The sequence below is a fragment of the Saccopteryx bilineata genome, chromosome 9 (genome assembly GCF_036850765.1).
Source record: "Saccopteryx bilineata isolate mSacBil1 chromosome 9, mSacBil1_pri_phased_curated, whole genome shotgun sequence".
Lineage (NCBI taxonomy): Eukaryota > Metazoa > Chordata > Mammalia > Chiroptera > Emballonuridae > Saccopteryx > Saccopteryx bilineata.
In genome coordinates this window covers 92,273,617-92,301,132 of record NC_089498.1, presented here as the reverse complement: position 1 = coordinate 92,301,132, position 27,516 = coordinate 92,273,617, and the positions used below count along the sequence as shown (strand labels likewise).

Below are 27,516 nucleotides of genomic sequence, written 5' to 3'. Positions count from 1 at the left end.
TCGCGCCCTCTCAACTCCGGCGTCCACCTCTCTCAGGCTAGCCGACCTCTGGAAACACTTATAGTTTACCTGTTTACCTAGGGAGAAAGAAACTCACTTACTGATACCTACTTGCCACTATAATTACCTGTAAGGTAGATATATAATCATTAAAAAATAATTTTTAACACTTAGTATGTGCCCCAAAAATGTACTACATGCTATATATACATAATGGTAGAAAAGACAAGATGTGGCCCCCTGTTCACCAGCGGGAAACAGGAGCTCAGAGAAGTGCCCAGCTGTGCTGAAGTGGCAGAGCCATGGTCAGGGCTAGGCCCATGCTGGCCACATCGACTGGACCCTGCAGGGCAGGCCATTTCAATTCACCTTCTTCTAACCTGTCTCCTTGCAAAGAAGCACAGTAAGGACAGGCAAGATGAGAATCACCCATTTGTGGGCAAAAGCAGCAGGGTAGCAAGGAAGAGACCAAAAGCAGTCAGATACCAGCAGCACCCTGGACCCTTGTCAGCAGGACAGCTGATCCTTCCAGATACTTTTTAAAATGAGCCCTCCAGAAAGCCCTCCCTGAACTACAGTTTCAGGAGGGTCACAGACTAAACTATATACCCAAAGAAATTTACAAATGAAGGCACCCTTTTCCTTCTTTTGGGCAAAGCACTGCTCCCTGTTGGCCTTTGTAGAACAGACACCCTGCAAAGAGGGTAGAGAAGGGATTGGCCCCTCCCTACAAGGGTGGCTCCTAGGCTCCCTCTGCCCTCTGCCTGGGAGACACTCCCCGCCCCAAGGCATGAGTAAATACAGCTTTGTTACTGCAGAGGTTGGTGGGTCAAGGCCAGATGTGTTTCAAACCACTGGGGCCCCAAGTTCTTCCTTCTTTTGCCACTGAGATGCTGCTTTGAAGCCTCCTAAACCAAAGAATTTTTACCTGCAGCAGGAGCAGAGACATGAGGTTGTAACCAACTGAGCAGAAGTCTGCCTCTGCAAGAAATCTGCTCGCTCAGAATCTGGCTGAGCCCTCAGAGGGCCTGGACGAGGTTTGGGGATCCTAGCTTCAGGGCACAATCAGTAGGTCTTTAAACTAGTTGGTCCAGGAAATTACCAAAAACTTGGAGATAGGTGAGACTGTAGGGAAGGTGGATGGGAGGACCAACAGCCAGCTGAGGGGTCCCTGCATCCAAATTGGGCAGATTGGCACTCAACTCAGCATCTTGGGCTGGAGGCAGTAGAGCTTGTCTTGGATTCCTGAATACCCAAGGGAGCTCTGGGGCAAGTCAAGGGGAAATAAAGCAAAGAGGCTGCACCCTAAGTGACACACAGAGAGAAGGTCCCAACAGCCAAACGGCAGGAACTGGGGAGAAAGAGGAGTGAGAACTCTGATCCGGGAGACCAGACTCCCATAAATCAGGAGAATTCACAGGTATGTCCCAGAGGGCACTGGGCTATGTAATGGGGATACAGAGGTGTGTCCCTCACATTCAGATGGGGTACTGATGGCACCTGGACCACCTATCTCATGAAGAGATGGTCCTCTACTAGCCGCCTCCCTGGGGCATACCTGCAGGAGAAAGCGTGCCTGCCGGAGTTCCTTAAGGTCACCATAGCCGTGGCGCTGGCATGAGTAATGGTCAGAGGACCTGTCTTTGCTGCACAGGTTGAAGATGAATGGATCACTGATGCTGAAAATAAAATATGACAAGCAGTGAGCAGGTATCTGGTGGGCTTGTCTTCCTTCCTGTCCCACGGCCCTTCCTGAGTTTCTGGGCCACACTGGGAGGTCACTGCCAACCAGCATGCCAACACCCACTGACCTGATAAATTCTGAGCACCTGTTCTCACTGGCCCTGCCCTGAGGAGTAGGCTCAGCCTCAGCAGGCGAGGGGACAGCCTCCAGGACGGACAGTAGCACTTGGGGAGGAGTGTGCAAACAAGAAGTCAAAACGGATTGAGGGTGTGGGGGGAGAGGGAAGGAGAGACTCTTGTCACATTTGGAGAAACTCCAGGCTCTGAAAATAGGGCAGAAAGATAACTTGACTTCATAAGAAAGCCTGTGTTCAATATGAGCTCAGGCAGCGCGGGGCCTTGGCGAGGGGTCACCCACAGCGTTGGTGTGGCACCTAGTATAGTGTGGGAGAAAGTGGCAGAGAATACCCAACCCCCAGAGGGGTGTGCAGCAGGGCTGGGGGCACGGCCACGCAGGCCAGGCCAGAGCTGCCCCCCGAGGGGTGTGCAGCAGGGCTGGGGGCACGGCCACGCAGGCCAGGCCAGAGCTGCCCCCAGAGGGGTGTGCAGCAGGGCTGGGGGCACGGCCACGCAGGCCAGGCCAGAGCTGCCCCCCGAGGGGTGTGCAGCAGGGCTGGGGGCACAGGCACTGCTGCACGCGTGCCGAGCACCGGGGGCCAGTGACACGGCCATGCAGGCCAGGCCAGAGCTGCCCCCAGAGATCCGAATGACTCCCTTTGGGAAGAAAGGAAGAGTGCGGAAACGGAGAATAATGCATTTGAGAAGTATTTATCCGAAAGAAAACAACTTCTGCATGGAAGTCACTGAGGTGCTTCTCAGTGAGCACATGGAGTTCTTCCCACCAGGAAAAAGTAAAGGTGCTTTCAGCTATGGACAGTTACCTTTCTGAACACCTGAGTGATGTGGTCGTTCTAGACTGTGTACTTGACCACTGAAGCTCTGATAAAATGTCCTTTCAGGACCCAAGAATGAAGGGTCCTCTCTAGCACCTCGAGAAGCATGTATGCCCATGGCAGACTCAAAGAGCCAAGAGCCGAAAGAATCACACCGCAATGTGAGGTGGCAGGAGTGGGTGCGATCCTGTTCCCCTCTTCCTCAGCCAGCTCCTATGGCAGGCCTCCCTGGCCGCCTCCAGGGGGCCGTGCAGGAGGCCTCTGTGCTGTGCTTCCAGGAGTAACTGAGAAAGAGCTCAGGGTCTCACTCAGGCCAGCAAGACTTCTTCAATCTGTGGCCAGGGTGGTGGCCCAACATCTGTAGTGCTAAGAGCTTGGACTCATTACTCTGCTCAGTGGTCACTGATGGAAGGTGACCCACAGGGGACACAGCCTACACCTGCTGTGTAGCCCCCTGCACAGTCAGCCCTCACAAATGTAGATTCCAGCCCTTTGTAGCACTGCCTGCCCCTTCTTAGAACAACCCTCCCAGACCTCCTACTCTGAGCCATGTTGCTGTGGAACTAATCACATGCAAACATGGCTTTGGGTCTGAATGCTTTCCTTCAAACCTACTGCTGGCGGAGGCCCTTTCATTATTAATGCCTTGCCCTGGGGTTAGGTCAGCTTCCCCTAAACTTCTCTGACTTCTAATGAGGTCATGGAGATAATTCTAGTTCCTATCCTTGGCTCAGGTCAAACAGCATCACAGGTCAAGGCATAGGTGAGAATGACAATGACAACTCCATTGTCTAATTATTAGTATAATTGAATATTCAATTATTGTCGGAATTTCTATCTCGATGATAAAATTGACCAGAATCAGACCACATCTGACCCACCTCTTTGTATCAATGGAGTCTACCACAATGCCTGGTACAAGACAGATCTTCAATGAGTGTCAAATGAACTAAATAGAGAAATGGTGCTTTAAAATGCTGAGTTATAAGGAAGAATTATCTGATTGAAAGTACCCTGTTACAAAGAGCTAATTGGATGGTTTGGATTTCTACCAAATGAATTAAATGCTATAGCTTTTGAACTTGACTGCTACTGTTATGGGTTGAATTGTTTCACCCCAAAGAGCTATGTTGAAGTCCTAACTCCCAGTACCTCAGAATGAGACTTTATTTAGAAATAGGTGACTACCGGAGGTAATACAATTAAAATGAAGTCAGTGAGATAGACCCTGGGCCTCTTACAGAAAGGGGAAACTTGGGCACAGAGAGGTCTGCCTAGAGGGATGATCCCGCGAAGACACACGGAGAGAAGGTGGCCGCGTCACTGTACCTACAAGCAAGCAGACAGCATGAATTGCCAGGGGACAGCAGCAGCTAGACAAGGCAAGGAGGGTCCTCCCCTGGAGCAGCCTCGCTGATACCAGATTTATGGCCTCCAGGACTGTGAGACAATAAATACCTGCTTTTTGAAGCCACATGGTTTTCGGCACACTGTCACAGCAGCCCTGCCAACCTAGTGCCATCACCCTATTCAGTCAAGAGCGACCATGTAAAAGCAAAATGAAAGCTCCTGGAAAGGTCCTGAGTTTCTCAGGAACGCTCCAGTGTGCAAAGTCGGTCTCCACTGGAGGATGTGTGGCATTCCTGAGCTTTATTTTGGGTGTTTTTATGGTACATCAGAGAGCCTCCTTCAAGGTCTAATGCCCAGCTGCACTCAATCTGATGGTGGTCTTCCAGAGAAACACTTCAGGGTTGACTTCACTTTATTTTTAACTGACTTATTTATGTGTCTTCCTTCATCTCCACAGTCCACAGAAGACTTAATTCCCATTGATCAGGCCTGATCTAATAGCCTGTCTCTGAGAACGGCATCCATGGGAGTGCCAGCAGTTTCTCAGGGCCCCAGACAAGACCTCAGGGAGAGGGCACTGTCTGGTTGACAAAGACTGATTTGGGGTTCAGTGACTGAAATTACTTGTGCAATCCCCAAGTGATATCCCTGGGCTGCAATCTGTTCTCACACTGCTTCCTCCTGCAGCTGGGAAAAGCACGCTTCCAGACATGGAAAGCCTCCCTTGCCATTCCCAATCAAGTGAGCACATACAGCCTGACCACCAGACTTCTATTAAAAGTGCAGATATCGTCAATTAGATCATTATTAGATGCACCACACACACACACACACACACACACACACACGATTTTTTTCTAATCAATAGTGCTTTATCTGACATTTGCTGGATTTAAACCAGAGGTGAAGAGTGAGGAGATGGACTGTGCAAGTCATTACATGGGTACACCGTGACTTTAGGTACAGGAGAAAGCTTTCATCAGCTCTCAGAATGGCAAGTCTGCAGACCCATTGTCTGTATTGATCCATATTAATAAAGCATGAGCAATAGGATGGGTGTGTGTGCCAAGTATTAATTATGCTTCTCCTGCCTTAGAGTACATGGAGGACTCCCAGCAATCAGTAAACGTTTGGTATGAATAAAAGATGAAAATTAGTAGAGAGAGAAATGCCAAGTATCTTAAAGCAAATCTAAATCAAAGGAGGTTGGGACTGACAACTATTTTTTGACACTCCTTAAACCCCTGCCTCCTGACACAGGCTGGAAACGATACAGCAGTTGGAAATTAAAATTCTTAGTGATCGCAGGTAAGTCTCTGACTCTTTTGTCAAAAGTTTAGAAGAGTGGTTCTCAAAGTGTGGCCAGCAGTGTTGGCACCTGCAGAGAACTTGTTAATATCTCAGTCCCTGCCTCAAATCTGCCAAATTAGAAACTGGGGTAGAAGTAGGTCCCAAAAGTGTGGTTGAACAAGCCCTCCAGGTGATTTGATGAACGTTAATTTGAGACTCATGGGCTTAGAGGTTTTTCTGTTGTTGTTCTGTTTGTTTGTCATTGTTTGAGCCTTGGTTAAACAGAAAAGTCCAGGCTTATCTCTAGATGAAGAAATCTTCATCCAAATTTTTTTTTCCAAAGCGATGATCAACTGAAAACATATACCTTGACAACTGAACATCTAGCAAAAGCACAAACATGGTCCATTTGATTTTGAATAGCTGTAATCTGCAAGCAACAGAAAATTTATCAAAAAAGGCTTGACTGAACTGAAATAGACCAAATACACTTGATTCTTAAAAAAAAAAAAAAAAAAGAACCTCAGAACTTCCTGCCCAAGACTTCTGGTATTATTGGTATAAAATGACTTCACATTTCTACCCAAATCTCACACATCCTTCAACCCAGATCTCAGCCTGCTTCCTCAAGTAGCCCTTCCTCATCACAGCAACCTCGTAGCATCTATCCAAATGAACCCCAGAGAATCTCCCAGGGCATTTTGTCCTATGATGTCAGTGGGCTCCAAACACTTTCCAAGGCAGCTGCTATGCTGCTGATTGCACCTGCTGGGCATGAAGGAGCAATGACTGATGTCTTACATAAGATAGACCAATCAACTAGCTGTTGAGTAAGTGAGCTGATGAGACTGGACTCTATCACCAAGTAATCTAAGGAGAAACCTTCTTGGTCCTATTGTACAGTCCACATCAGGGGAGGCATGGGGGCTGCCACACTGGCATCCACTTCAGATTTTAGCTTTGGGGAACCATAGTCAAGGATGCCTATGCCTTAAAGTTCTCTGTCTTATCTCATGGTTCAGTTTCTCATGCAAGAACAAGGTGGGAGGGGAAGAATCTGCTGGGGGAAGTGGGAACTCACTTGGATAAGCAATGGCGGGTGCAGTAGATGTCACCCACAGGAGAGAGCGTGAAGTTCTCACAGATGTAGAAATGCTGCTGGCCAAAGAGCAGGAGCCCCTCGGAGACCAGGTGGCCCTGCACAATCACCAGGGAGTACTTCTGTGTCACCTGCAGAGAGAGAACACCAGAGTCAGGCCATGGGCAAGTGAAGCATATCTACCATTTTTATGGAGGACAGGAGGGCAGTGACAGTCACCCCTTGGGCACTTGACAGTGAGAGTAGCACCCAGTAAGAATAACAGCCACTGCCGCAGGGCTGTGCTGTTCTTCACGGTTTAGGTGGCACTGTGTACCCAACACCCTGTTCAGTTACTAAATCTACCCAAGGCCACACCCACACACAGCAGGCACATAGATAAATGAGTTCATTGATGTATGGAGCACATTGTCATTCTTCCTTTCAGGTTAAGCCCCTCCATAGCCATGCTAAACATTCTGTGGTTAACAGTGAGAAACATTTTTTACGCACAAAGCATTTCTCAGTTAGAGAGGCAAAGGACTGGCTGAAAGGTGAATGAGCCTTTCAGGACTAGAAACGGATCGGCCTACAACCACAGGTGCAAGACTGGCACTGCTGTCTACAAGGCCAAAGCTACTCCAAGGTGTGTGCAGACGAGACATGTGCTCCCACCTTTCAGACTTGCGTGCCTGTTTCCCGGCAGCTGGGAACGTGGGCAGCTTTGCAGAACTGCCACAGCTAGAAACAGCAGCCAGCTGGAGATCACATCCCCTTCTCAGAGACAACCTGTCCCCGGCCGCTGCTCAGTCACAGTAGAGAGGGCCAGACCCTTTGATTCACGAAGCCGACTCCGAAGACTCTGAAGACCCACCCCAAACCTCCAGCTCCAGGGAACCAGCGAGGCCCCACTGAGCCTCCCCAGAGCACTGCTCCTCCCTCCGCCTGTCTGGGAACCTCACCCCAGGAAGCTTCCTGGCTCCTAGCTGGCCCTCTGGGGGGCCTGACCTGGGACAATATCTCGGTGTTATCTAGGCTTAGTGAGTCCTCACATGGCATAAATTTCTGAAGAAATAAGTGAGGGAATAAATAAATTCTAGATGACAAGAACCCAAATGGACCAAGAATAAGGCCAGGCCAACATTTTCTCAGGGTAATTCTGTGCTAATTCCAGTTACACAAAAGAGGAACTGAAATTGGTTTTGACTACACACCATAGGACCTTTTACCCATTCACCAGGATAATTTTTACAGTTGGGCAAGGGAAGTTTCACTACTCTAATTCAGAAAATTTTTTTAAGAAAAATGCCCCAGAGATAAGAATCTCATCAAGGCTGAAGCTAGGTTCCCAGCTCATCTTTGGGAGCAAGGATGAGGGCACAGCGGTGAGAACCAGAAAGCAGACCCAAGTGAATAGTCCAAATTCTACATCAGACAGGGTTAGTCAGAGTGAGGACCGAGCTTCCAAGGGCTTGTTCCAAGGAGCATGAACCACTACGGTACATGACAAGTCATTACTGAATAGTTTTTCCTAATTGAGAGCGAGCCAAGGGCCTTAGTTCTTGTCACCTGAGGCTGCTGCAGGCAGCTGGCTCACCTGACCTGTGCCACATCTGCTGGAGCTGGCCCTTTAACCACTGTCACAGCCACTTCCACCATGGACTTATTTATAGTTTCATCTGTCCATCCAGAATTTTGTCCATGCAACAGTCATGGACTTAGCACCTGCTACATGCCAGGCCCTGTGCCAAACTTTTGGGATGGAGGAAGGAGCAAGAGAAGCCAGAGCCCTACTCTCATGGAACTTAAAGTCCTGTGGGAAAAACTGGATAGCAGACAACCATGGCAACGAATAAACAATTACAAACTGTGATATGTGTTGAGAGGTGGTGGGGGTGGGGAAGAGGGTAATGAGAAGGCAGAGAGACATGTGAGGACACTACTGTAGAAAAGCACCGAGGATTGAAAGGTGAAAACGGGGCAGCATGGAAAAGCTGGGAGATAATACTTCGGTGGAAGGTAACATCCCATGCGGAGCCTAGAGGCAGGGAGGGCAGACACCAGGTGCACTCAGATCACGGCAGCCTTAGATGCTGCAGCAGGGACAGCGGGTTTTATTCTGGTTACAAGAGAAAACCAAGGAAAGGTCACTCTGAACGATGACGCTGGCTACTGAGTGGATAATAGATTGGGAAGAGCCGAGAGTAGAAGGAGGGCAATCAGTCCCATGGCCATTTCAGTGGCCCTGTGCTGTTCCAGTGGCCCTGTGCTGTTCCAGTGGTCCTGTGGAGGGATGATGGCTTGTATGAGTAGCAGAGGGAAGCGGGAGGCAGGAGAGACATGGTTGAACCTAAACAAGAAGAGGTAGAACTGATAGAAACTGCAACTAAAGAAGCTGTACAAACAAACAAACAAAATAAGAAAGATTGAGGATAAATGTCCCCTTTGGGACTGGGGCAATTGAGTAGAGTCCTCAAGCTGCCCTAGAAGCCCAGGGGCAACTACCATCACCATATCATTGAACTGAAGTGTACTAGGCGTGCCACCCCAAAATATGCCAGCTAGACCTAAGGGTTGTTTTGATAAAAGAAATTTGAAAAAAGGTTCAAGTAGGGAACCTCGGAATTCCCTTTTCTTCCTGAATGCAGGCAACAAAACCCCTATGAGAGATGCCTTCCCTGTGTCAGGAGGAAAAGAACATTCTTTTTGGGTTTTTTGTTTTGTTTTGTTTTGTTTTTTTAGCGAGAGAGACAGAGTCAGAGAGAGGGACGATAGAGACAGACAGACGGGAAGGGAGAGAGATGAGAAGCATCAACTCTTTGTTGCAGCTCCTTAGTTGTTCATTGATTATTTTCTCATATGTGCCTTGACCAGGGGAGCTCCAGCTGAGTCAATGACCCCTTGCTCAAGCCAGCGACCTTGGGCTCAAGCCAGTGACCCTGAAGTCATGTCTATGATTCTATGCTCAAGCCAGTGACCATGCGCTCAAACTGGTGAGCCCGCGCTCAAGCCAGACGAGCCTGTGCTCAAGCTGGTGACCTCGGGGCTTTGAACCTAGGTACAAAAAAAACATTCTTATCACCAGAAATGGGGAGTCAAGGTTGAGAGAAATCTGTACAAACAAACCTTATTAAACTAACCCTCATCTTTAGTTCCTTATTCACAATTTCTACTCTTGGTTCAACCCGGTACATAAACACAGAAGCTTAACTGCTTTCAAGTTACTCATTTTCCTGTGCGGGAGACCATGTCCATGTCAAAATAAAATTTGTATGTGCTCATCCTGTCTTTCAGTGTTCCATCAAACCAATTCTCAGGCTGCTCAGGAGGGTAGAGGGGGCTCTGCTGTTTCTACAATATATGCTTCCCAGGAGATTCCATGACTATATAAGCATATTTTAGACACAGTCTCTTTCTTACACAAACAGCACATTCCTATACTTACTGTTCTTCAGCTAGTTGTGGTCCCTCCAAGCCCCACCTATAACAGCCATCTTGGAGACCCTGAGAAGTCATTTCTTATAGAGTTGTCCCACACTCATTGATAGGTGCAGACAATCCATTGCCTGGTTCAGATGGACTACAAGCTATGGGAGCAATCCCCTCTTAATTCAGGTGATTTTCAAATGTTTGACATTACCAATGACTGCAGTGACCATCCTGCACACAGATCACTTTGAACACACGAGGAAACCTTTAGGTAAAATCCTAGAAGCAGAACTTCAGGCCTAGGGTGTGGACATTCTAAATTTGGATGACAACTGCCAGGTTGCCTTCCTGCATGTGGCACCGAATTCCCCCCAACCAGCCCTGGTAGGGGGCTGCACCAGGCCACTCAACATTTTCTCTGGTTCACACGTGTGTGCGATTTTGAACAGCAGCACCAGCCCTGCCCTACTTTCCCTGGCCAGGCACCACCTTCCCCCAACCTCTGTGGCCCCATGGCAGGGCTGGAGCACGCCCCCATGCCCTCCTGGTGCTTTCCTTTGGAACGACTAAGTCATAACGAGAACTAACCGAACCACAAGGAAAAAAATGGCTGGTGAGAGCTGGGTTAATAGCTTAGAAATTGATTCTGCTAGGAAAAAAATGGCATTTTGAAAACTGAAAAATGAACCCGAGTAAACTATTAACTGTTCTTCCATTTAAATTAGCCCTAGGAGGGCTCCATCCCCTTTACTCATGACTGAGAAATCTCTCAGGTCACACATCTATCGATCATTTTGGAGAGTGGAAATTCTGCTTTATAAGTCAAATTTCTGTAAGAGTGGCTAGGTTAGAATTATAACTCCTGCCTGGGTAAATAACCAAGTTGTGCCCACACCTGACCCTGTATATAAGGAACAGGTTGTCTCAAAACCCAGAAATGCCAGAGCTGAAATTAGAGGGACAGCAACCGATGGGATGTTCCAGGGGTGCCCACGGCGGCAGGCCCCTCTGGAGTCCAGCCTGGGGGTGCATGTCTGCAAAAGGTGGTGGTCAGTAGGAGGTGCTTGGAGTTCTTTCCAGCGTTACTCTTCTGCGATGTAGTGCAATACCCTGACCTCACAGATTGGAGAGCTGAGGTCAGAGCTGTTCTGTGAGGCACCCAGACAGAGTGAATGTGTAGATCCTCTTATATTTGTGCAACATCTACTGTGAACAATGCTTCACCCTGCCCACATGGACCACACGTGCCGTTTTGTGCATTTCCTGCTTGCCCAGGCCTTGCTAACAGTATGTTCCGTTACCCTGGTATGTGTTCATTTTTCGGAGAAGCACAGATTGCTGAGGAAAAGTCAGGTACCCAAAAGGAGAGAAACTATCTACCTGTGAAGTCTGGCAGCTACTGTTTGTTTCCATCCACCTTTATCACTTTTAGATGAAGCATCAGTCATGCTAGTAATCAAAGAAAAATACATTAAAACAATAGGAGATTTTTTTTCCTATACCAATTTGGCAGATCGGAGGAGAAATGCAATATGTGGATCTCCTTTCATCAGCTTGCTTCTGCAGGCGGAGACAAAGAGCAGGAAAGCCCCCTGGCTGCCAGAGCACCCCACTTTCACAAGCAAGCCCGAGGGTAGGCCCCTCCGGCCGGTTCCCTGGGAGAGGCTGGGTGGGGAGGCAGGGAAACCGCACCCGGCCCCAGGGCATGTATCTGAAGTCCTAGAGCCTGCTCAAAGTGTTGTGTCTAGTGTGAGCTGTGTTTACTAAGGATCTGCTTGTTGATGACCAACTGACACTGAGGCATGCCCCAAACTGGGGCAGCTCTGAATATTGTAAAAGCTGGGCTTCAGGATCACAGGCATTCCATCCAAAATTTGGTGTGTACAAGAATCACCTGGAAGAGATCAAAGGGACCAGAGGAAAAGAGAACAGAGGGAAGGGACTGATAGGATGGGATAAAGCTGAGGGAAGGGGGGAGGGTGCTATCGGGAGGGGGCAAGGGTGATGTTGAGGGGAATACGGGGGCGGGGGTGCATTCGGGGCAACACTAGAATCTATGGAAACACAATAAATTAAAATCAATAAAAAATTTAAAAAAAGAACCACCTGGACACTTGCTGGGGTTCATATTCCCAGGCTACATCCCCAGAGCTTGCCAGTCGGCAGATGTCATCTTAACAAGCAGCCAGATGATTGGGATATAGGTTCCCTGGAGATGATGCGTTGAGAAACTGGCCCATGAACACCAAGGAGGCTATGAAAGATAAGGTCTTACCTCACAACTCATGCATGTGCTCATGCATTCATTTAGCAGATATGTATTGAACTGGACATTTACTGTGTGCCCCCACAGTGGTAGGCACAAGGGGGGGTCATGCCTCCACAGTGCTCATGGCCTCACAGGAGAAACGGGAGAGTACGGACTCTGAGTACAGGGTCCCAGCACAGCAAGGCAGGGAAGCTGCAGGCATTCTGGTGACCCAGAGCAGGGTGAGAGAAGGGAGGGAGGTGACATTAGGGAAGGGGTTCCCATGGAGGGGACCCCAAGGCTGCAGTAGGAAGTTAAGAAGGTAAAAATGGGAGAGGGCACTCCAAAGCGTAAAGTCTAGAACCAGCTGAATGTGTTTGGAGGTTTTGAGTACCTCTGTATAATTTGAGTATGAAATCTGATGTGTGCGTGCGTGCGCGCGCGTGTGTGTGTGTGTACATAAGAGTGAGGGAGGCAAGTCCAGGTAGGGGCAAGGCCAGCTCAGGAGTGGTTTTGGGCACAAAACATGCCAAAGAGAGTCTCAGAAGGTGTACACTAGGGATGGCACGGGCAGCTCTACGTTTTGGAAAGTCAGTCATGGCAGCTCCCCCAGATGGGAGGTTACATATGGGAAGGCTACATCCTTCTTCACCTCCTGTAAATGTCCTCTGCGAAAAGCAAGCATCTGGGAAGAGCTGACACACCCCGCTGTCCAGAGAACACACTGTTCCTCTGAGCAAATTCCTTCCCATTGAAGTCAAACTAGCATTTCACACTGAGTGTGCATAGAAAATAAATGTCCAGAGTTTCATGGAATTAAACAGAACAGCAAGAGCAAAAACAGTGCTCACTTGAGTTCTACTCTAGGCTGGGTCTGAAGCCCTTTGTTCCAAAGTGGAGCCTCAGAGGAAACAAGGACCATCCCCATCAGCTCCGTGACGGCCTCGGGCTCGCAATTAACATGCATTAAATAACCCACTATTTAAGTCAATTGGATCAGTTGGTAGAGAAGTGTGTTTGCAATTCTGGGAATCATTAATCAATGACGCAAAAGTGGCACAAAATAATTACTGTCCCAGGTATTGCTGGAGGCGAGCAGAGCGCGATGCATGCAGAGGAACAGTAGGAGGCTGCCGTCCCACACCTGCAGGCCTGCCTGCTCCCCCAGAGGCCCGTGGTGCAAACAGGCCTTCCAGAAGCCTGGAAGGAGGTTTTGCTCTTAGGTCGCCTGTGTCCAGCAAGGGCTACAGAAGCAGCAGTGCTCCTGCGATGGCAGGAGGGGGAGGGGCCAGGGACTCCTTACTGTGTTGTTTGCCCACCTTGGTGATGGCTGTGTGATGGCAGGCACTCCCAGATTTATCGAACATGGACACACATCCACTGTGTGGATGAAAGCACCCTTTTGTGGGTGCACTTTCCTTTAGTGAAAGCACAGGGCCTGCGGGTTTTATGAAGACATCTGAATTAGGGGGATTCCCAGCTCGTATCCAATACTTGCTACCAAGTCTCAACACAAGCAGAAAGGATCAGCCCAGGAAATCTGGAAAACACATCCCTACACACACACACACCTGATGTGGACAAACTTTCTGTATCTTTGTTTGAACATATTTATCATAGTTCAATGGTCAGTGCATTAACCCTTCCTCCCTCCACTTCTAGATCCTCTCCCTGACCATACATAGGGTGGGCAGAATAAAGGCCACAGCGAACCTGGTTAAGGATGTGCAGGTAAACAGACTGGCATGCTTTTGGCATGCTATGTCCCAGACAGAGACACCATGCAGAGGCTTGCCTGCCTGGGCCACTGTTAACCAGAAATGCAATACAGGAAGCACTTTGGGGTTAGGAGCCAATAGCCCCAAGCCCAACATGGGAACGCTGCTGAAGGACAGGGTGGTGGAGAGTTGATGTAACCTTCCCAACACAGTGGGTTGGCAGAGAGTAAAGAGTAAAACATTACTTGAATTTAGAGTAAGACAGACCTGAGATGAAACCCAGCAATTCCAGTTAGTATTCCCCTCCTGCCCTGAGGTCCTGTTTTTCCATCTCTAAAATGGAAATGCTGAAGCCCTTGTCAAGGGCCACAGTGAGACTAGAGAACGTGCTGTGTGCAGAACACACAGTGCAAAGGCCCCTGGTGTCCAGCTCTTGGCATTCTTGCCAAAGATGGTGACAAACAGAGCAGAATGATGCTTGGAGTCTGTCTGTGTGCTTTCCCTGAGCCAAGCTGCTCCCCCTGGTGGTGGAGGTCGTGGTGGTACAGGTGCCCTGGCAGCCAGCCTTTGCCAAGCCATGTCCCACCTGCTCCCAGAGAGGCTCCCACCCCCGTAATGCAGGCGCACCCAGCACAGGCCGCCCCTGAGCAGGGTCCACAGGCACCGGAGAGCAGAGCCAGGCCACAGCTGCTGGCTCCTGCTCTGCAAGCCCCACCCTGCCCCTCTGCACACCCAGCTGGCTCCCTGCACAAGGCTCCCTAACATCGCTGCACCCTCCAGCTGAGCAGACCTTTCCAGAGCACAGATGTCACGAAAGAGAGAGACAAGGATTAATCCAAGCCTGGCCCTGCCTTCAAAGAAATGACAGGTAAACTCAGAAATTGTTATAGAGCCATGGATGAGAGAGACACAAGTGGCGGAATGGGCAAGGTGCTGAGAGGCCCAGTGCACTGTGGATGGGCACACCAGGACAGGCTCACCAGGCAGGGAGCCACGGCTGCAGGAGAGTGGTGAGTAGGCGGGCCCAGGGCTGTAAGGATCCGGCCAGCGGAGACGTATGGCCTGGTCACAAAGGTCCCATCTACCCAGCCACCAGCATGGCTGCTCCACAGAGAGCTCTCTGGTCTAGACCTGATCCCTCTCTCCTGGCCCAAGGATATCCTTGAGCTCTATGGCTTACCTCCCTGTGCTTCTCCTGACTCCCTGCTTTAAATTCAGGGGCCTCTTCAGTGTCACCACCCATCTATCTGGGCTCCATGCACAGCAATGACCCTCTTTTCAACAAAATGTTGCATTTTTCAGAGGGCACAGAACGGCTAGGGGTCCCATCCCACAGGCCAGGTCTCTAACGGGCTCTGCTCTGAGCGGTCTCACCACCCACTGCCCCAGGACGACAGACCCGTTAGGTGCTCAAGCCTCCTGCTCTGCCTGAGCATGCACGACAGCATATCCCTAAGCACTGCGATCCTTTGCCTTGATCTCTTCTTATAAAAATGATGAAAAGAACCAATATGGAAACAATAAATAACTCAACATTTCCTTATCCTGTCAGGCTGGGACTTCAGATCTGTGTAATACACATTCTTCATGACAAGGTTTCTCACTATATACATGTTGGGCAGAATAATTACCTCTTGGTAGAGGGTGGGGCTGTTCTGAGCATTGTAGGATGTTTGGCAGATCCCTGGCCTCTGCCCATTAGATACCAGTAACACCCCTGACCCCAAGTCACAACAACCAAAAATGTATCCAGACACCAGTGAATGTTCCCCAGGGGGAAAGTTGTCCCCTGTTGAGAATCACTGTTGCATATAATCTTTTATAAGCATAAGACAAAGAAAAATTTTTATAGAAAGAAAGCATTGATCTCAGCTATATTTTTTATTTTCTTAAGCATTTACTAAATATCCATTTATGTATATGAATATATTAATTAGTATATGACAAATCCAAACTGTTATTTGCTGTTAGCCCTCAGCAGCTATGGATACTACAAATACATATATATTTTAATGTTCATTTTTTAAAATTCCACACAGTAGACATACATTATTTCCATAATCAAAATAAAATGAACATGCCCTGGCTGGTTGGCTCAGCAGTAGAACGTCAGCCTGGCGTGTAGATGCTACAGGTTCAATTCCCAGTCAGGGCACACAGAGAAGCACCCATCTGCTTTTCCACCCCTTCCACTCTCCATCCCTCATTTCTCTTTCTCTCTCTTCTCCTCCTGCAGCCATGGCACAATTGCTTTGAGCATATCGGCTCTGGGCACTGAGGATGGCTCTGTGGAGCCTATACCTCAGGTGCTAAAAATAGCTCAGTTGTGAACATGCCCCAGATGGGCAGAGAATCAGCCCCAGATAGAGGTTGCCGAGTAGATCCTGGTTGGGGTGCATGTGAGAGTTTATCTCTCTATCTCCCCTTCTCTTACTTGGAAAAGAAGAAAAAAGTAAATAAAATGAACATGAATTTAATAATCCTTCCTTCATCAGTGGTTACTGAATTGGTTCCCTAGGCATGCATGTGGTGAGGCACCCAGGGTTCGCTCTGTGAAGGTGCATCAGTGCAGTAGAGACACAGACAGGTGGTATAGTGAAGGTTAGCTTGTGAGCCAAGAGCATGGGTAGGAGGTGATACAGAAGGCACTGGAGAGAGTAATGAGGGAAAGACCACTTTTACAGGTCTCAGAGCAAGCGGCGGTCAGCATCAGCAACCTACGTGCCCAACAATAGACTAGTAGGTAAAAAAAAGTGGTGGTACATCTATACAATGGAATATCACTTGGCCATGAAAAAAGAAAACCTCACCATTTTGATAGCATGGACGAACCTACAGGTTCTTATACAAAGTAAAATAAACTTGTCAGAGAAAGACAAGTACCATATGATTGCACTCATAGTGAAATCTAAAGAACAAAATAAGTGAACAGACAAAATAGAAACAGATTCATAGATACCAAGAACAGACTGATGGTTTTCAGAGGGTTTTTGAAGGGTATGGGAGGCTGGGTGAAAAGGTGACAAGATTAAGGAGTACGAATTGGTAGTTATAAAATAGTCACAGGGATGCAAACTACAGCGAAGGGAATATAGATCAATAATAGTCTAATAATGTATATGGTGCCAACTGAGTACTAGAAATATTGAGGGGAATGCTTTGTAAAGTACATGACTGTCTGACAGGTATACTGTACCCCTGAAACTTATATAAAATATTGAATGCAAACTGTAATTGAAAATTAAAATTTAAAAAGAAGATCCACTTCAGAGAGGCCGCTGCTGGGAGTCCAGTGGGATGGGTGCTGCACATAGATGGAGCAGCAGGAGCAAAAGCAAGAGGAAGACCTGCAAATGTGCTCTGTGCCCGAAAGCTTTGGGTTAAGCAGGTATAAGGACTGTTATCCAGATCTGAAAGTTCCTAAGCAACAGCCATCCTTTTTACCAATACACTTTCAGCCAGCTCTTCCATCTAACCCTTGAGAGGAGCAAATCCTAGCTTCACACTCTCTGGAAGTCTCTGCAAGGAACCTGCCCCTGGAAAGGACATGTGTTGGTGCCTGCAGCTTGCTTGTGTTCCTCACGGGCTCCCTGAGCTTGTCTTTAGCTCCTAGAAGTTCCAGCTGCTCACTGCAGCCCTGCATTCAGATCCACTCCCATCCACTCCGAGACCCAGCTAGCGCTCAGCCCTCCTGCGTCCACCTCTGCCTGGACCCTGCATGGCTCGCTGCCACTCTGTGCTCTGTGTTGCTGGGGCATCTCCCTCATGTATACCCTGTACAGAGCAGTTGATGGTAAGACCTTGAGGCCCAGCCACTTTTGGAAAGGGGAGACTGGCTTTGGTGAGCCGCCTCACACAGGCCTTGCTCTGAGCTGCTCTGTTTATCCCATTTAAGCCTTATGGGACTCTTGTGACATGATTGATATAAACTTCATACTAAAAATAAGAAAAACTGGGGCTCCCAAAGGTACCAATTTGGGATTTGGGCGGTTAATTTGGGATTTGAGCTCAGTTCTCTTCTATTGTAAGACATGTGCTTCACATTTTCCCTTTCTTAGCTTGGGGAAGAGGGCCCCGTGTTGAACTTACACTTTAGGGAGTCCCCTCTGGCCCTCTTCCAGTCATACCACGGGGGCAAACCAGCTCCAGGCAGCACGGGCTGCTGGCTTCCCTGCTCAGTGCCCCAGCCTGCCTCCTTGCCCACGTGCGCTCTAGGTCCAAGTTTACCCTTCTGAGGGCTGACGTTGCTGGAAGTGTGCTTACCCCGAGGCCTGGTGGTGAGTGATGTGGGGACAGCTTGAGCGTATGGGTCAGGGTGTCCAACCACATCTCCCAGACCCCCTCAAGATATGGGGTGCACCCCCCAGGGTGGTCAGGCTGCAGGCAGAGGATGAGGTGCTGAACTACAAGGTCGAGAATTCTACATTTAAAACTGAACTCCAGGTATTATAAAGTTTAGAGCATATTTCACATGTCACTTAACAGTGTATTAGCTTGATTTATGCCTTTAACACATTTTGATGTGGGTGTGCAGTCCCATGGGCATGCCTGCCCTGGGTGCACAGACGCAGGAGCACGTGCGTCGGTTTTCACAGTGACAGGAGCTTCCTTCCATGTGGGAGAGCGAGCTTAGTGCTCTCACGTCTGACCACCTTGAAGGAACAGTCATTATAGGATGTATTACCTTTTCCTGATCAAGAAGCTCTTGTAAAATAACTTGTCTTTCCCGACACAGTTCCAAAAAGTCTTCAGAGTGCTGGCTCTCGTGTAAGGCAGGGAAGAAGGTCAGCTGGGTGCAGTCAACGGCCTCCTCACCCCTCACACTCTCTGCCTCCCTTGGTGTCAGCTCGTCTGCAAGGGTAGGAAGGGACACAGTTTTGGCATGAGCCCCTGGCCTCCCAAAGGAAGGGGTGCTGTCTGGGTGGAGCCGCTGAGAGGAACCACAAGGTCTCAGGCAGGGCATGAGTGGTGTGCCTCTCCCTGAAAGTGGACACCACACCTCTGACCCTGTGGTGTGGCCAACATGCCCTCGGGGGATTCCCTCCAGACAGGGGAGCCCAGGCCTGGCTGCTCTGCATGAGTTCGCTTTATCTGAATTTCACTTTGTTCATTCTTTAAAAAGAATTAATATAGGTACAGCACCTCCCTTTTGTGCACACCTACACAACCACCCAGCCCATACATATTTATATAGATAAATATATGTATTATCTTCTTATTATAGGAAAAAACCTTGGAAAACCATGAAATTGTGAGACATAAAGCAAATATCACCCATGTACCTAAAGACTGTTAATAATAGCAGACCCCATTTAGTAAGTGTAGGAAAATTGCTGAGAGATTAAACTGCAGCCTTGAGACAAGTCTTTGGTGTGGACTTCGGAAAGCCAAGTCCTGCGAGGGCAGAACGCTGCCTGGCAAGCACTACCGGGATTGTTTATAGGAAGCAGCTGAACCCTATAGCCATTTTCCTACATGCCTGGGGGGCATTGGTCGGTCATCTTTCTCTGCACCTGAATCCATTGTAGACTAATTTCACCCAGGCGCTGCTAATTTGCTTGATGAGCAAAGAGACCGATAAATACGATGAGGCTGCAGAGAGCGGGCTTCTCAGTCCTAGAGGCTGGGAGTCCCCTGTACCCACATTTCTCTGTTGTGTCTTGTGCGTGTTTTCTTAAGTCCTGCAGCACCTTCCTTTTGTGCACACCCACGGCTGAGCTGGTCTCGGCAAGTAGGCACTTCCTCAGTGCTGGGTACTTTTACCGACATTGTCCTTGAGTCCTACATAGGTTGTAGATTCAACTTGTCCTGGGTTTAGGAGTGGGAAAACTGGGACAGGCTAAGGACATCACTCCGCCCAGCCGCTGAAACCTGAGGCGGATGTGGGACCGTGTCCCTCTGAGTCTGGAGTCTGAGCTTTTCTACTCTGGGCTGCTTGTCCTTGCTGGTCACAGTCTGGTTTATTTCCCTCTACTATCTTTTCTGTATGGATATGTGCAAGCACATACATATATGTAATTTTTGACATAAGAATTATATTGCATGTATACAGTTTTTCTTTTCTATTTTTTTCCCACTCAGGATTATATCATGAGCACTTTCTCATTCCATTAAAAGTTTTTTTGAAAACAGTATTCTACTGAGTGGCTTCTACACAACCACCTAGCCCTCCTCTTGCTTTTTGGAGGCCAGGGTGGTTCCAGGGCCCACACCACCGTGCGTGCTGTGTGTGGCTGTGCATGTGCACACCACGCTTCTCCCCCAAGGATGCCCTCCTGGGATGGGCCTGGGTCCTACTCCTCCACCCTGTCCAGGGCCCACACCACCGTGCGTGCTGTGCATGGCCGTGCATGTGCACGCCACGCTTCTCCCCCAAGGATGCCCTCCTGGGATGGGCCTGGGTCCTACTCCTCCACCCTGTCCTGGGGTCACCTGCCTGGGCAGTCTTACTGCATAGGACTGTGACGTTGAAGGCTGACCAGCCACTTCCTTTATCTCTGCCTGCGGCTCTCACTTCTGGGCGAGTGCAAATGTGTGCCACTCACAGCAGCTGCCAGCACAGGCCCCTCTGTAGGGAGAACGCTGTGTAGTTACAGGCACTCAGGATGGCGTGGTGGAGAACCACGGGCCTTTCCTTTCCACTCACTGAGCTCCCTAGGGGCCCAGGGACGCAGCAGCCCGGGACTGGCACCCTCTTGCCCTCTGCACTCCCTGTAGCCGCCCCTCTGAGAGAGAGAAGGCAGGGTCTCGTTCTGAGCTGAGACCTGTAGGTCTCACGGTGGAGAGGAGAGAAGCAAATGGATATTTCAGTGTTATCCGAAGTCCTGTACCACCGTGGGACCCCTCTTCCAAATCAGCCTGGGACCAGAGCCTGGGTTCAGAGCCCAGGAGCCTCACTTCTGGGCAACACCCCAGACTGGCTAGGTAGCACCTGAGCAGAAAACCCAGTCCTAGGGTACTAAAGGAGACATGGAAATCAACACCAAGAGATTGTCATTTGGTTAAAAATGTGACAATAGATGCAGCCTAGGATGCAGTGAAAGTCACAGAGAGGGAGTGCCTGAGGCAAAAGGCAGAGTCTGATGAAAACACACAGAACCTGAAATATAGTGCGTGTGTCTGTGTGTGTGACAATGTTTTCTTGCCAAAATGACCTCTGAAGATGAAGCCTGAACTTTCAGCTAATCAACTCAATCAAATTCCTCCATGAACATTATACAAACAAAGAGGAAGTGGAAACATAAAACATAATTCAAAGTACTTTTTTTTTTTCAGTTTGGGAAATACCAAACTGACCTGTGGTTTTACTTGCTGCCCTTTCAGTTACCTGTGGCCAAACGCAGCCCAAAAATATTAAGTGAAAAATTCCAGAAATAAACAATTTGTAAGGTTTACATTGTGCGCCGCTCTGAGCAGCACACTGGAAGCCCCAGCCATCTCACGCCATCCCACTCAGGAAGTGAATTCTCCCTCTGCCCAGCATCTCCAAGCTGCCCGTGCTCCCCACTGGTCACTTAGCAACGCCTCAGTCATCAGGTCGACTGTCTCTGTATCCTAGTGCCTGTGCTCGTCTCACTTCATAATATGGCTCCCAAGTGCGAGGGCAGTGCTGCTGGCAATTTGGACGTGCCAAAAAGAGGTCATCAAGTGCTTCCTTTAAGTGGAAAAGAAGAACATCACCTATGGTTTTGCAACATATTCCCCACGGACAAGGGGGCCACTGTAATAATGACTATTTCATCTGTCATTTTTATAATCAGTGAGTTCAGTGTGAGAAGCATTAAATATCTATTCTATCAATTTTTTTTTAGCTCTAAAAGATTCCATTATTTTCCTGCTGTATGTTTTGGGTCACATAGTAAACATGATTTCATACTATGTTGGGGCACTCGTAAGGTTTCTTTGACAAAGTATATTGACAAGATACTTTCCCTGAAAAAATTTTACTGTTGCAAAGTTAACAGAAAATTCTCCCCCAAGGGAGTGCTGTGGTCTGGAATATGTTTCTTTTCGTTCTGGGGAGCACAGTAATGAAGAAAGTCTTAGCGTTGCCTCCCTGGACCTGCAACGCTTTCTTCCTCCAAAATATTAATTTCATATCTTTAATAAGATAGTAAGCAAAGCTAAGAATTGGTTTAAGTTTTAAATTAAAGAAATTGATAAATACCTTTGTTTTCAGCATTTGTTTGAGAAATATCATCGTTTGTGTCTTGGCTTTCCTGAAATAAAACCAGAGAAAAGAGAAATAAATTCTGGGTACTACCAACATGCACCCCCTGCTCTTTCCACAGATTCACACACTCATATACATGCATGCATGTGACCCTTTCAAATAAATCATATACTCAAGACTTAGACAAAAGGAGAGAAAACACTAAATCCTCAAGGACCACAATAAAATGTAAGTATTAATGTTCCTGAGTCAAAGGGGAGAAAACCCACAATCTTCCATTAAGTAGAATTACAGTAATTACCAAAAATGATGCCAAAGAGCCCATGGAGGGCTCGGGGCCAGAGGCCCAGTTTCAGAGCCCACCTTCGGCTCAGTCACCAGCACAACGGCCATGCTACTTATTCTTCCTGTCTCCACTTCCTAAGAAATACATGGAGGAAAAATACTACATGCCACCATATATTTATTGGCAATATGTTAAAATTTCAAGTGTCTACTGAATAAACAAAGTGTAATTTTTTTATTAGGTTTATAAAGGATTTAATGTAAATAAAAGATTCTCAGGTGACAGACTAGAAAATGAACCCAGATTGTCTGTCTTGCATTCCAGGGTTTGGAAGGCTGGGTTTTAGGATATCTCAAATCAGGACTGCTCAATGAAGAAACAAACAAACAAAAAAAACAATTCACAGAATTTTTCTATAGCCATTATCACCCCAACTGGTGCTCTACCCTTTAAAAGATGAAAGTATAAGTTTGATGACACAGAGTCCAGGCTTTATTACAACAAACCCCCGAGTTCTGCCCAGGCTCCGTGGCTTAGGAATTCAGCACAGCTCCAGTGTCATTTGGACTAAGTGGGTCACTGGCTTAGTGTGCAAAAATAGCTGAGTTTGAGCTATTTCCATTGTAAAACCTGTTATGGGATTTGCTTGTACAATAATGCCCATGACAGTGATGGCTGTGCCAGCTCTATGACAAATAATGTATGCACGTTGACAAGAATTGTCAGGTGGCTCTTGGTGAATGCTGGCATTTGGATTATTTTACTGGACTTCCATGGATGTCAGTGTGGTCTGGGTCAGTGTTTTAATGATGAACACTTTTGTAGTCATTTCCTCGCTCATTGAGTCATTCACATAGGCTGTAGTTATAGTATCCCTTCTCTGGGAGGATCAGTGAATCATTTCTTCTATTAAACAGCATCAATAATAATTGAGAGCAGCCTGACCAGGTGGTGGCGCAGTAGATAGAGCACTGACCTGAGATGCTGAGGACCCAGGCTCAAAACCCCGAGGTCTCCAGCTTGTGCACAGAGTTGCCAGCTTGAGCATGGGATCCTAGACATGACCACATGGTCACTGGCTTGAGCCCAAAGGTTACTGGCTTGAGCCCAAGGTTGTTGGCTTGAGCAAGGGTTCACTCAGTCAGCTGGAGCCCCCTGGCCCCCTGGTCAAGGCATGTATGAGAAAGCAATCAAGGAACAACTAAAGTGCTGCAACTATGAGTTGATGCTTCTCATCTCTCTCCATTCTCGTCTGTCTATCCCTGTCTGTCTCGTCATATCTCTCTCTCTCTCTCTCTCTCTCTCTCTCTCTCTCTCTCTCTCGCAAAAAAAAAAAAAAAAAAAAAAAAAAAAAAAGCAATCCTGCCTTTACCGACTTACATTTTCTCAGCCACCTGCCCATGTAAAAGCTCTCCCAAAGCGCACCGGGAAGAACTGCAACAACATGTGGTGGGAAAGCGAAGGAGACCCTGTCCCACACTTTCTGCAGTGAGTATTGTTGTCTGGCTGCAGGGACTCTCACCTGGAGCCTTTCTGCACTCAGGGTCTCCGGCGGAGACAAGCGTCTGATGCATCTCCGCATGCGGGCAGGTCCTTCTCTCCAGTCCAGCTCCCACCAGGAACAGCTTGTGGCTTTGGCTGCCTGGCCCCACAAGCCCAGCTCCCCAAAAAGCTTCTCTCGGATCCTGGCCCAGTCTTTGGCTGCCTTGATCTCGCCACATTTCTGCCTCTGGGAAACAGAAGCACAACCTCACCCCTGAACAGTCTTCTCAGAAGCCTGATCCCAACCCTTTTGGGGTAAAGAGATAGAGTCCCTCATAATTGTCTGAGAAAACTGGCCCCCTTCAAACATCCCCAAGGACCCTCGGCATGTGCAGTGTAGTCTCTGGAGCCAAGACCTGGCCCATGGAAGAAATCAGTTTCTCAGTGTTGAAATTGTTTAATCTTTGAGAGAGGAGGGAAAGCCATCAGCCCTTTGGCATTCAGAGCCATGTGACTTCTGTGTGCTGGACAGAGAACACAGGTCCCGAAGGTCCTGACACTAATCATCACAGCTATGTTATAAAATGGATATGGAATATCACCCTACCCCTACACTTCCAAATGGACAGGAGATAAACTACAGCCCCCACCCATCAAAAATGATGCTGAGTGTACTTCTTTCAGTCCACCAGACTGGTGGCTTGGTGGGAATTAGCAGACTAGCCAGACATGGGTTGATGTAAGCAAGTCATTCCTGTCACTAGACAGCTAAATTGTTAAATGAGTAGTTTGGCTTAGATGATGTCTAGGGGTCATTTTAATTCTAATGTGTTTCTATAATGTTCATAGAAGCTAAAACCTTTGATATTAATGAACATAATCCCATGTATTATCCACGAAATCTTTATAGTTTGTGCCTCGACTACTTGGCTATTACACCTTCTGTTAGGGTATAACTCAAACCTTTTGTAAAATACATTGACACCCTTAAACCTCTTTTGAATGTCACATTCAAGAAAGCATTTCAGTTCGGTTTGGGCAGTAATATTAACTTTGCCTACAAGGTGACCTTTTTCAATTTTTCAAATAGTTATAACATTTTGCTTCTTGTCTCAGCTTCCCAGTCACCCAATCCTTGAAATCCAAGTGGTGGTGAATGGCTATAGGATGGGCTGGCAGGCATCATGCCCCAGCATTGGCAGTGACGCTCTGTGGAGCCCACACCTAGGAAAATGTGCAGAGAGGCAGATGTACAGGGGTACATCCAGGGCCAGTCAGTACAGTCCTAGGGCACCTTTACGTGTATCAGGAGGGGTGTCCCCTCTGACACAGCATACAGCTTTGCAATGTGGCAAGGAGATGGTGCCTTTGTACTAGTTAGAAAATGGTTCCCTGGTCTTTTATGTGAATCCTGTCTCATTCTAGGGTGGGTATGGCCTGGGGAACAGAACATGCATTCCCTCAGACCCACATGTTTCTCATCTGTGTGCTCTGGTGTCTCAAGTACATGAGTAACCCCATACATCTGTGTGTGTTTCTATAGATGAGTGAATACACATTGCTTATTTTCTTAGTTGCTGATCGTGTGGATTCAAATCCCCTTGCACAGCTCATGCAAGTCAGACTGACCCATTGATGATCAGTTATTGACTTAGGCAGTTTAGAAGGTAAACAAAAGGCTTTTCTGGTTCTTTATTTTGGCTTCAAAGTCAATTGCAATCTATTGTGTCAAGAAAGGAACTGTTTTTTTTTTGTTGTTGTTGTTTTTGTTGTTTTACCTGTACATGATCTTTGTATAAAGATGCATAGAGCTCTTGTCCTCTTCTTCTGTAGTTTTCAATACAGGACACAAAATCCTAAAAGAAAGAGATAAATCACAGTTCAATGATAGTTTATTTTAGATAAGGATTTCTCTACTCTGATCAATTACCAAAGGAAATAACACTTAAAGGGTTTATTATGAAATTGTTAGTTCACATAAATCATAACCTCATGAATAAAGGCTTCACCTGTGCTGATACACTCACAAACATAGACATAAATGTTCATGGGTTACTTCTGCTCCCTGCTTATATGAGATAAATTTCCCTCCCAAAAATAGCCAGGAAAGCTGGGTTTGAATGATCTGCTTTCAGACAGTGAGAGTTACCAAGAGAGACAAGATATAGAGAAACAAGACATTGGAGAGAAAAAAACCTCCCTAAGATGTTCTCAATGCCTAATATCTGTGCTTTTTTTTTTTACCCCTTGAAATATTCACAAATTTCAAACAGTGCATGAGGCTGAGAAGCTAAACAGGAAGTGGTAGCTAAGAAGCAAGGAAGCTTAACAGAGTTTTTGGAAGTCTCAGGTGGTCAAGGAGACAAAACTTGGAGTTCAGGCTCACCAAGCCATCCAGAACATAGGGATGACAGCCCCAAAATAATGCAGCGAAGAAAAATAAGGCCAGCTTTCTACATTGATGTTTCCTTTAAGCCATTACCGATTCATAAGCTCTGTGGGGTCAAAAGGCTGAGAAAATTAAGTTCCAGCAGTCGCAGTCTCCAGAATACCACAGGAGTTGGGCTGTTAGGTGGACTGCTGACGGGCTACACCACAGTGGCTGAAGTGGACTGGGAACAGGCCAGGCCTTCCCGAGCTGAAACCAGCCTCCAATAACTCGTCTGCCATGTGCATTGTGGTGATCATCCCTACGGCTAACATACTCCAGAAGACAATGGAAGTTCTCTTTGGACAAGGACCACATCATGAGCTTCTAATAGAGAATTTTCATACAAAAGGTTCAGCAGTCAAGCAGAAATTACTAGTTGTGTCCATAAAAATTACCAACAGAAAAGTAAACAATAAAAATATACACACATGTATCCAGGTAGTAGAGTTATCAGATGTGAACCTTAAAATAATACAAGTAATTGGTCCAAAATGCAATAGGAAGAATTTTGAAAGAAACATTGAATCTATGAAAAAATAACCAAATAAAAATTATAAATCTGTAAAGTGAATTAAATGAAATAAGAAACTTTATGGGTGAGTGTAAAGGAACAGAGGATGAAAGACCTTGAATAAATATTCTTGCTAAAATACGATGAGACAAAGTTCTGAAAAATATTAAAAGATGGAGATGTTAGATACATGTGTGATATGAGGAAAGCATGTAGCACATGTGAAATTAGAGTCTCAAAGGGGAGGACAGAAAGATTGCATCAAAAGCAATATGAAAAGTTAATGAGAATTTTTTGAAGTAGATGAAAGGCATCAGCCACAGATTTGACAATTCTACAAACCTAAATATTTTAAAAAACATATATAAGTCTGTCATAGTAAAACAAAAAAAAAGATAAAGAAAAATATTCAAAAACACAGAGAAAAAAAAAGACATTATTAATTAAAAAGGAACAATAACAATGGCAAAGATCAGAAGAAAATGAAACATATACATGTCCTGAAAGAAAATAACTGTCAGACTTAAATTCTTTACCCAGTGAAAATATCTTTTAAATATAAAACAAACTAAAACATTTAAGATGAATAACAAACACCAAGAGAATGCATCACCAACACAATTGCATTAAAGAAAACACTAAAGAGCTTTTCAGGCAGAATGAAAATGATTTCATATTTAAGCATGAAGCTTTGGAACGAAGGAAAAACTATGAAAATAATAAATATGTTAGCATATACAAATGAATATCGACTGTTGGGAAATAATAATAATAACAACAGTAACTATCGATGGGATTTGAAATTATGAGAAATTAAAATACTTGAAAAATAAAAGATAAGTGTGGTGAATAAAATAAAATATTCTAACTCTATAATTAAAAAT

General features: G+C 46.9%; 1 protein-coding gene across 5 annotated transcripts in view; it reads right to left on the bottom strand.

The window, feature by feature from the left end:
- Window positions 1-27,516, bottom strand: part of WDFY4 (WDFY family member 4) — a 313,461-nt gene that overhangs the window by 83,290 nt on the left and 202,655 nt on the right. For 4 of the 5 annotated variants that reach the window (XM_066242595.1, XM_066242598.1, XM_066242597.1 and 1 more), the window contains exons 40-45: window positions 25,469-25,546; window positions 23,731-23,937; window positions 21,917-21,968; window positions 18,434-18,600; window positions 6,358-6,506; window positions 1,559-1,679 (exon numbers count right to left, since the gene is read on the bottom strand). In XM_066242595.1, the coding sequence (XP_066098692.1) occupies window positions 1,559-1,679; window positions 6,358-6,506; window positions 18,434-18,600; window positions 21,917-21,968; window positions 23,731-23,937; window positions 25,469-25,546 (774 nt within the window). The remainder of the gene's footprint in view (window positions 1-1,558; window positions 1,680-6,357; window positions 6,507-18,433; window positions 18,601-21,916; window positions 21,969-23,730; window positions 23,938-25,468; window positions 25,547-27,516) is intronic. The other variant, XR_010727052.1, reaches the window with a different exon arrangement.